Below are 10,636 nucleotides of genomic sequence, written 5' to 3'. Positions count from 1 at the left end.
CCCATGGGATCAGATTCCCACGCAGCGCAGCCAGCTTCCTGTCATTACACCATGATGTCATGATGACACATCACCACTGCACATCCACATATATCACACAGACCAGAGATCCACAAACACAAGCGTATACAGCAACGACCCAGTCTAAACCACGCATTCCTGATCCAGGGTCAGCGCTGCCGTCGGTGAGGACACACAGGGACTTTGGTCAAAACTCATGCAGTGTGTGTGTGTGTGTGTCCCGGCTGTATATTTTATAGAGAAACCACTGCATAGCCAGAGAGCTACATCATTTGCTTTGAAATGACAGACTTGTTCTTGAGTTACCTCAAGTGTATTTGGCCACTATGGTCTCAGACTCAACATCAGAAACTGACCAAGAGGAAGTGTGGTAAACCTGCAGGACCTGTAACGGTACGTCCACACGGCAGCGTTGAAGCTTGCCGGTGGTCGTGTCTGGCGTGCGACCAACAACCAATCCCATTCATCTCCCGCCCCGGACACACAAGCACGTGGTTTGATTGGCTAGCACTTGTACTGGCATATGATTTGATTGGCTGGCGCTTCCGTGGACGCTTGAAAAGTTGAACTTTTCTCAACTTTCGAAGCGAGCAACGGAGGCAAAGCGACGGAACCAGTGTGCAGTTCGGGAAAGCGTGACATCCCCCCATTGAAAGGGAATGGGAAGCGTCTCCGTTGAAGGACTCGACCATGCCGTGTTGGCGTACCGTAACGGCCAGCAGGGGGCGACTCCACTATAAAAAAAGAACAGAAGTCTTTGAAAAAATGAACTTGCTTTTCCCAAGTAAAAACGATCTTTTTAGATGTGGAATATTTTTCAACTGTCATACATTAACAAGACCTACATTTAAGACAAAATATACCAACAACTACAGAACAAAAAAGCAGAAACAGTTCTTATTATGTTATTTGTACTACCACCAGTGTGCGAAATACGGGGGGGTCCGGGGGAGCTCGCCCCCCCCCGTTTAACACCTGAGCCCCCCTGAAAGCCTCAACAGCAACATTTAGGGGGGGTCTGAAATTATAATATGTATTTGTCACTTGCAATGGTCACTAAAATGTTTTTAAGCCTACTATGTCCAGTATTCATAATTCAAAACATTTATTCACAAATAACTTCTATTTTGGCTGTCAAAAGCAGAGCCAGCCGCGTGACACGGGTACGCTGCGTGACGCGGACACAAATTATGCAAATTAGCCATGCGCGGCAAAGAGGAGAGAAAGACGTTACATTAGAGCAGTGGTTCTCAAAGTGGGGTCCGCGACCCCCAGGGGGTCCGTGGCACTCTGCCAGGGGGTCCGTGAAAAGTTTTCAGATTCATTCATTTAAATCTCTTTTTTTTTTTTTTTTATACAAAAGGCTTCATAGTTCAACAAATAATATTTAATTTTTTTAATCTAAAATAGTTCAGACTACGTTCTAATCTAACAAATCTATACATTTAAAAATCAAGCGCGTCACCCGTTACCGTGGAAACAACAATAACTGGTACGTCAGTCAGAGAGTGCCGCTGCTAGCATCATAGAGATATAACACGGCTAGCATACTACGAAGATGGACAGATTTTTAAAACGACCGGTTACGGCTACAAATGAAGTAAATGAAAAACAAAAAACAAAAGTAAGGACATACGATGAGGAGTATCTCCAATATGGATTTATTGAAGTGGAAGGGAAACCGAAATGTCTGATATGCCTGCGGTGTCTTGTCAATGAGGCAATGAAGCCTGCCAAATTGAAGAGGCACCTCGAGACCAAGCATCCAGATTATGTAAAAAAAGACCGGGCTTTTTTTGAGAGGAAGGGCGAGGACTACCGCCAGAAACAACAACGGATGGTTAATGTTACGTCTGTTTCTGCTAAATCGCAGCGGGCCTCCTACCTGGTAGCGCAGAGGTTTGCTAAGGCGCCAAAGCCCGGGAACTGCTGCTTCCTGCTGCGGTGGATCTGTGTGAGGTGATGGTGGGGAAAGATGCGGCTGCCAAATTGAGAAGTGTACCTCTGTCAAATGACACCATCAGACGACGAATTGAGGACATGTCTGCTGATATGAAACCACAACTGCTGCAAAGACTGAGAGGGTCTAAATTTGCGGTTCAATTGGATGAGTCCACTGATGTGTCCGGCTCTGCGCAGCTCAACGCGCTGGTTCGCTACCCGTGGGAAGGAAGGATTCAGGAAGATTTTTTATTTTGTCAAGAGTTGACGGGGCGAGCAACAGGTAAGGAGATTTTCAATGTTATAGATATGTTCATGGAGACTGGCAATGTGAGTTGGGAGAATTGCATTGCGATTTGCACGGATGGGGCAGCTGCCATGACCGGACGCAAGAGTGGGGTGGTTGCTCGTGCCAAGGAGCGCAATCCAATGATGATAGCTACCCACTGCATGCTGCACAGGCAGGCTCTGGCGTCAAAATCATTGAGTCCTGAGCTACAGTCCGTTCTCAGCACGGTGGTATCTGTGGTCAACCACATCAAGTGTAAGCCACTGCAGTCCCGTTTATTCGGCCAGCTCTGCAGGGAGATGGGCGCAGGACAGGACACCCTGCTGTTCCATTCAGAGGTGCGTTGGCTCTCCCGTGGAAAAGTGCTACAGCGGGTGTACGAACTGCGCTCAGAGCTGTGTGAGTTCATCCAGAATGACAAGCCAACCACTGCAGCACTCTTCTCGGACCCCGAATGGATCGCACAGCTTGCCTACCTCGCAGATGTGTTCAACTTATTGAACGATCTCAGTTTGTCCGTTCAGGGCAGATATGCTTCTATCCTGGAGGTAAGCGACAAATCAAGTCATTCCGTGCCAAAACAGCGATCTGGAGAAGGCGGGTGCAAAATGGCATTTCAGACATGTTCCCCCAACTCACAGAGTTTTTGGACACAAACCAAAGACCAGCTGAGATTGTGAAAAATACAATCGGTTCGCATCTTGCCTCCCTTGGTGACTATTTCAATGACTATTTCACTGACGTTGACACCGATGCCTGGGACTGGGTGCGCGACCCCTTCGTTGCCCATACATCAGCACGGGGTCTCAGTGGAAAAGCAGAGGAGGAGCTGCTGGACCTGGCATGCGACGGGACGCTGAGAATCCGGTTCGGCCAAGGGAGGCATGTGGACTTTTGACCTTCGGTTGAACAGGAGTATCCGGAAATTGCTGCTGTTGCCATGCGGGTGTTGCTCCCCTTTCCAACCACAGAACTGTGCGAGTCATCATTATCAGTGCTGACTTCCATGAAGACCAAGTAAAGGGCTCGGATGGAAGTGGAGAACGACCTACGTGTATGCCTCTCATCTACTTCTCCAAGGATGGAGAAGTTGTGCAGCGAGAGATGGGCCCATATCTCACATTAATGGTAAGAGCGTGCTATCTCTCTCTCTGTGTGTGTGTCTGTGTGTGTGTGTGTCTGTGTGTGTGTGTGTGTGTGTGTGTGTGTGTGTGTGTGTGTGTGTGTGTGTGTGTGTGTGTGTGTGTGTGTGTGTGTGTGTGTGTGTGTGTGTGAAAAAATAGTAATTTAAAACCCACTTCCTACATGTCTACACCACCTTGCCCTCTTTGGATTTAATCAAGAAACATTAACCCTGTATGTTAACCAAAACTGTAAAATTATGTTATTACTAAAAACGTATTATTGGGAATCGCGAGAAGTTTCAGAGCGACAGAGACACAGAGCGTCCCCGTAACCATGGTAACTCACTCTCACTCCTGCCTGGTGCGCATGGCGCCAGAGGAAAGGGAGAGACGCAGAAGTGAGACTGACTGAGATTACTTTGAGCAACATGCATGGGAATAAGTTACAATATAATACATTTGTGTATATTTCTCGCTATTCAGATGGTCTGCTGCCTGGTGCTGCTGTTGCGCAATGTGCAGTAGTGTCCTTTTCGCACCATGACATTATCAGTTATGAATTTGTTTTTCACTGCTTGAGAAAATGGACTTGTGGCTGAGAGCGTGTGAAAAATGTAAATTGTGTGAGAGTTGGCAGCCCTGTGAACTCGCTTGACATTATTATGTATGAAACTGCCAATCAGATTTATTTACTTATTAATCGAAGGTGCCGGAACGCTGTTCTGTATCGTTCCGGCCCACTTTAACCCCTGTGTGTGTGTGTGTGTGTGTGTGTGTGTGTGTGTGTGTGTGTGTGTGTGTGTGTGTGTGTGTGTGTGTGTGTGTGTGTGTGTGTGTGTGTGTGTGTGTGTGTGTGTGTGTGTGTGTGTGTGTGTGTGTGTGTGTGTGTGTGTGTGTGTGTGTGTGTGTGTGTGTGTGTGTGTGTGTGTGTGTGTGTGTGTGTGTGTGTGAGCAACAGAAATGTCAGATATGTTGCATTTAATGATTTAGTTTGATATGTGTGTCTTCACTTGCAGAGAGAAGCAATCAGCTTCATGGACTGCCTTGCATCACTCCAATAGTGTCCAGAGCTGGCTGCCATTACAAGTAGTGGTTTGGGATTGTAAAAATGCAGTTGCAGTTGTTTTGCAATTTACTTGATATATGTTGCAATGCAGGCATGTTCAATTGTTTATAGCCTGCATTTATTGTGTGATTAGACTTTTATAAATCATTTAATTTTAACTAAGAGTGAAACACTTGATGTGCTATCTCTCTCTGTGTGTGTGTGTGTGTGTGTGTGTGTGTGTGTGTGTGTGTGTGTGTGTGTGTGTGTGTGTGTGTGTGTGTGTGTGTGTGTGTGTGTGTGTGTGTGTGTGTGTGTGTGTGTGTGTGTGTGTGTGTGTGTGTGTGTGTGTGTGTGTGTGTGTGTGTGTGTGTGTGTGTGTGTGTATGTTCTGAAATGCACTTCAAATTATCACTTTTCTCTTGATTTCCCTTTGATATTTTGTTTAGGTACAGTGTTACTTGCAGCGGATTGATTGTTTTATGGGTATTCTGTGTTGAGATGGTGCAAATATTTTTTATACATATCTAATATCTTTCTAATACATTTGTCTTGTGTTGTTCTTTCACATAACTAAGACTATAGAAGTGTAAAAAATAGGCTACATCAGATTATTCCAAGGGACATACATGTCAAGTCAAGTCAATTTTTATTTATATAGCCCAAAATCACAAATCAGAATGAGGGGGTCCTTGGTGTATTCTCTATCTTGTAAGGGGTCCTTGGCTGCAAAACAATTGAGAACCTCTGCATTAGAGGACTCAAATGTGTAAGAGAAAGCTAAACCAAAGTGTTTCACTCGCGCACTTTGGGTTCACATCCAAAAAAGTGACATCACGAGATGACCAAGAGATACCCAGAGATGATGCTGATGACGCAGCAGCTAGCACAGCACTCGCTACCAGAACCGTTAGCGAGTCGGGGGCTCCTGTCCCGCCCAGTCACTCCCCAGAAGGAGGTGAAGTTGAGGCAGAGCGCTCAGAAGACGCAGCAGTTGCGGAGGTAGCTGCTACTGCTGCTAGTGACTTTCCGCCGGGTGGTTGGACAACGAAGCAGGTGGGCGAATGGAAAGACCGCAACCCTTGGCTTGACATTAACGGTACGTCTACACTACCGGCATCAAAAAATGCTTTCAACGCTTCGCCCATTCACTTGAATGGGGTGACGTAGAAGATTTTTAATCTTCGCCGAACTGCATTGTGGGGAGCATGGCATGGCTTTGCAAGCATCACGAGCATCTATCGGCATCGATGCTTGGCATCAGCCAATCAAATTCCGTTTATGCAAATCCCGCCAGTGCAAGCTCAGCCAATCAAACCGCGTGCAAGCTGGGAGAGCCAGACCACAGTTCACTTCCTCATATTCCAAACGAGATATTACGGTAGCAAATCACCCGGTTCTTTACGACCGGAACTATTTACCGGGATACAAACCGGAGGAACCAGGCATGGAGGGAGGTGGCAGAGACAGTGGGTGAAACTGATCGTTTTTTCGCCTGTTTGGAGAGTTTATATCCAGTTTACTTCGTTTTAACATTGCTATTGCTTTGTATGTCGGGGGCGGGAGATTCATGTGATTGGTTGCTCGCAAAAAATCGCCAAGCTTCAGACACGCCCAGCTTCAAGATTTTTTGATGCTTGTAGTGTAGACGGGCCAGGCCGTAAGGCTGGAAAGTTAGGATGCTTAGCGTGTAGGAAAGCAAAAACGTTGCTACTCTCAGAAAAGGGACCGGGTTTACACCTCTCGGAAGAATGGATCAATGGTGATGTTACTAGCCCTGATGCAAAACAGCTACGAAAGAAGATATACAAACACAGGGACAGCCAGGCCCACGCAAGGTCAGTGGAAATAGTACAGATGAAAGACAAAGAAACCCTCCCAAACTGTTTCATTGATGTACAGTCCGATTTACTCAAGAAAACAACAGTCTCGTTTAGAACAGCTTACACCGTAGCAAAGGAAAGGCTATCTTATAAAAAGCTCAACCCCCTCATGACAATGCAGGAGCTGAATGGAGCCGAAGTTGGGAATATCCACAAATCTGACCATGCATGCGCAGAAATAATAAGTCACATTGCAAAGGAAATGCGCCGCAAGTTCGTCTCTAATGTGAAAGAAATGGATTCAAAGGTATCAATCACAATTGATGAAAGTACCGTTCACGGTCGTCCCTATCTAATCATTTACGTATGTGATGTCAGTGGTAAGGGGGATGTAGATAATGTTTTCCTGGATATAGTGGAACTCACAGATGGGGTCGATGCTGAATCAATTTATAACTCGATGATGGCGAGTCTATATAAAGCTGGAATGGATGATGACTTTTTGAAGACGCACCTAATAAGCATAGCCACCGATGGGGCTGCAGTGCTCACGGGAAAAGCCAGTGGGCTTGTCGTCAGACTCAAAAACAATTTTCCGAACGTGCAGTCTGTACACTGCCTGGCGCACAGACTAGAACTGTCAGTCAAAGATGCTCTTAAAGATGTGGGTGGCACTAATCACTTTGAGATATTTATTTCACATTTATACTCACTCTACAATCAGTCAACCAGGAATTCCAGATTGCTGAAAGAAGCAGCGGCCGAGCTCAACATGGAAATACTGAAAATAGGTCAAATGTTCACCATCAGATGGGTTGCCAGCAGCTTTAAAACGGTAAAAGCTGTATGGAAAGATTTCCCCGCACTAGCACTCCATTTTAAAACATCCAGTGAGAACGCATCACGTAATGATCTTGAGAGGCAAAAATACAAGGGACTTCTCAAGCACCTAACCAACTCAGGATTCGTGGAAGATTTGGCTGTCATGAAAGACATCCTGTGTGAACTCCAGAGCCTGTCTCTCAAGCTGCAGAGAAGAGAAATGACACTTGTGGACTCAAGTGTCCACATCAAACAAACCATCAATGTTTTGACCGCCATGAAGACGACCGGGGGGAGATCAACGAAGAAGGCTGAACAGGGCGTCTCATCGGGCTTTTTTAAGGACGTAGAGCTGACAGAAGGCAGGGGGAAAATAAACAAGCCTCGTTTTTATGAATCGGTGGTTGCTACTCTAACCAAGCGCTTACCGGATTCAAGCTTGTTCCAGACGCACAAAGCTCTTGATAAGCGCTTTTGGCCAGGAGAGCGGGAAGACTTGACTTTGTATGGCGAACAAGAAGTACACCGTCTGGCTAAATCGCTCGGAGAACCAGCCGGGGACGCCGTGGGGCAGTTTAGAGACTGGAAATTGCAGGGCACTCCACCCGGCAAAACACTGGAACGGCTATGCATAGCAAGTCGCACTTACCTCCCCACGTCTGCTGAGTGCGAGAGAGGCTTTTCCGCCGTGAGCGTGTCACTGAGGCGAAAGGTTAAGAAAACTAACCAAATATCAAACTGTCTGTAACACACCGGGTAGAAAGAGTAAAACATGGCAGATTGTTTTGATGAATGATAACCGAGTAAAGGAATATAAGCTTTGAAATTGTTGTGGAGCCACGACTTGTGTCCCTAGATCAGGGGTACTCAAATACAAATCTTAAAGGTCCAATATTTTTTTTTCAATAAGACAAAGGTCCGTTTATTACGGTCATTCAAACTTTTAAACAATTACAACAAGATTCTTAACACGAGGTTGCAAAAACTAAAATAATCTGTATGCAGCAGTTTTCATTGTTATTGTGTCTGTGCTCGATCCCTCAGAGCTGCACAGTTATGAATAAAGGCAACTGCACCCTCTTTCATTCAGCATTCCCAATATTGCTTTATAAATGTCTTGCCCCCTTTTCTGTCGACTGAGGTTCGTCAGGCCCAACACATCTTCAACAAACTCCCCCTTTGCCTCATCATAAAAACTCACAAACACCAGCAACTGAGCATTGTCAGTGGTGTCAGTGGACTCATCCACCGCTAAGGAAATGCACTATGCATTTTGTATTCCATCACAAAGCTGATTCATCAAATCACCAGCCAGTATGTTCTTCTGGTTGCTGTGGAATCTGAGATGGGGATTTGCTTGATTTGACCTGTTATTTCCTCTTTTAGTTTGCCTTCAAACATGGTCTCCATCACTTCAGTCATGCATTCTTTTATACTTCAGTTATTATCCAGTGGAAAGCCCTTACCTACTGGCCTAGTTCAATCAAAGTGGTTACTTTCTTTTTGCTGGGCAGTGTAGTTTTACACACCGTCTTATTTGACTTTCTCAGGACTTAAAACTGTTTTTTGGGGGAAGACCCCCACAAAGAAAAACATATATTTACACACGTAAGGTCATCCTCTTAACAGTTTGGTATGCTCATCCGTGAGCAGAGCATCAAGTTGACATGTCTATTAGCTGAATGCGGCGATTACCATCTTGTTCAGCAAAACGCCTCACAAACGTATTAAGATCAGCAGCTTTAGTGCGTTTTGATTCAATGATGAGTACAGCCAACCTGACAGTCTCTTCTCTGTCATTGTAGACCGCAAATACCTAATTCCTTCAGTACTTGGGTCCGAATGCTTCTCGTTTTGCGCCGTACCGTTCAAATGAAATCGCCGCCAATCATATTTCCACGCTCGCGCCAGGTCCGGGGGAGGGGTTACAAGGCGTGCGTCTTGTGCTGCATTCACTTGTACTCGGACATTAGAGACTTTCTCTCATAAATGTCCGATGAGCCACAACTTTTCTTTCAAAACAAAGCTGCCCACTGGGGTGGCAGCTGGGGTGGCAAGGCCTATTTTGAGGGTAGCAGTTGCCCCCCCATGCCACCCCAGTAGGTGAAACTAGACTACTAGCTACAGTACAGATGCATGCAACTAGATGAGCTGTTAACTCTCGCTCGGACTTTTTCTTTTTTTAAACACACGCATCTTTCCCACCCGCATTCCGCGAAGACCCGCCCTACTGTGCCTCTGATTCGCAGACTGTTGGTGGGGGAAAAAAACGCTGACAGGATGCTGAATGTGATTGAACCAATGCGTTGACAGACACACACAGACAGTGGAACAGTCGGACATGCAGAGCGCTGTTTGTAGTGGACATAGCGGAACATTTTGACTCGTTGCGTTGTGGCGATGTCTCGCAGATAACACAAATGAAAAGTATAATTTGCTCAGAGTCCAGAGACAGTTGTGGTTCGGTCCGGATCCGGACCGGAGTCCGGACTTTGAGGATGCCTGCCCTAGATGGTAGTTAAGTTCACATATTGTGATTTCAAGCATATTTTTCTTCCTGCAAATCGAAGAATCCATGATACCCATTCACCATCCATACCTTTTTTCGTCACGCACACACACAAACACACACACACACACACACACGCACACACACACACACAACACACACACACACACACACACACACACACACACCCACACACACCCACATGCAGAAGCCACCCAGGTCTGCTTGAAGTAAAGTAAAAATCAACAGTAGAGATTTTTCCATTTTACAATTTATAGATGTCTATAGGTCACATATATCACTGTGTGTGTGTGTGTGTGTGTGTGTGTGTGTGTGTGTGTGTGTGTGTGTGTGTGTGTGTGTGTGTGTGTGTGTGTGTGTGTGTGTGTGTGTGTGTGTGTGTGTGTGTGTGTGTGTATGTGTGTGTGTGTGTGTGTGTGTGTGTGTGTGTGTGTGCGTGTGTGTGTGTGTGTGTGTGTGTGTGTGTGTGTGTGTGTGTGTGTGTGTGTGTGTGTGTGTGTGTGTGTGTGTGTGTTGGGGGTCAGTGAACAGAGTGACCCTGAAAAGTGCTGAGCTATAAATGTTACACAGCATTTACTGTTTCCCCTTTCGCTCCAAAAACTTTCCATTTCTTCTTCCTCTTCTTCTTCGTTTTTCTCTTTCCATGTTTTCCAGTCTTTTTGTGATTTGTGTACCTGTATTTACTCCGTCTTGACCTCCCTCTTTCTTCCTTTTCTTTACCTCCTTTCATCTCTTTTATTTTTGTCCTTTTCTCCTCTTCTCCTCCATTTCCCTCCCTCTCTTCTTCTGCTTCTGTGTTTCTCCTTTCATCGCTGTTTACCCTCCATCCAACCACGTTCAGAGTGTGTTCCGTGTGCATGTATGTGAACAATTATGTGTGTGTATGCTGGTGGTGGAGGACGTATGTGTGTGTGTGTGTGTGTGTGTGTGTGTGTGTGTGTGTGTGTGTGTGTGTGTGTGTGTGTGTGTGTGTGTGTGTGTGTGTGTGTGTGTGTGTGTGTGTGTGTGTGTGTGTGTGTGTGTGTGTGTGTGTGTGTGTGT

General features: G+C 45.9%; 1 protein-coding gene across 1 annotated transcript; it reads left to right on the top strand.

The window, feature by feature from the left end:
• The first annotated feature begins 1,014 nt into the window (after positions 1-1,014).
• LOC307034160 (zinc finger BED domain-containing protein 5-like) lies at positions 1,015-5,157 on the top strand. Its single transcript, XM_079672929.1, has 2 exons — positions 1,015-3,379; positions 4,392-5,157. Exon 1 carries the CDS (start codon positions 1,984-1,986, stop codon positions 2,929-2,931), a length of 948 nt encoding a protein of 315 aa, XP_079529055.1. The 5' UTR covers positions 1,015-1,983; the 3' UTR covers positions 2,932-3,379; positions 4,392-5,157.
• The last annotated feature ends 5,479 nt before the right edge of the window (positions 5,158-10,636 follow it).

The sequence above is a fragment of the Notothenia rossii genome (assembly GCF_949606895.1).
Source record: "Notothenia rossii genome assembly, chromosome: 3".
NCBI lineage: Eukaryota > Metazoa > Chordata > Actinopteri > Perciformes > Nototheniidae > Notothenia > Notothenia rossii.
The sequence above is the reverse complement of the archived record's forward strand: the minus strand, read 5'-3'. Positions and strand labels throughout refer to the sequence as shown.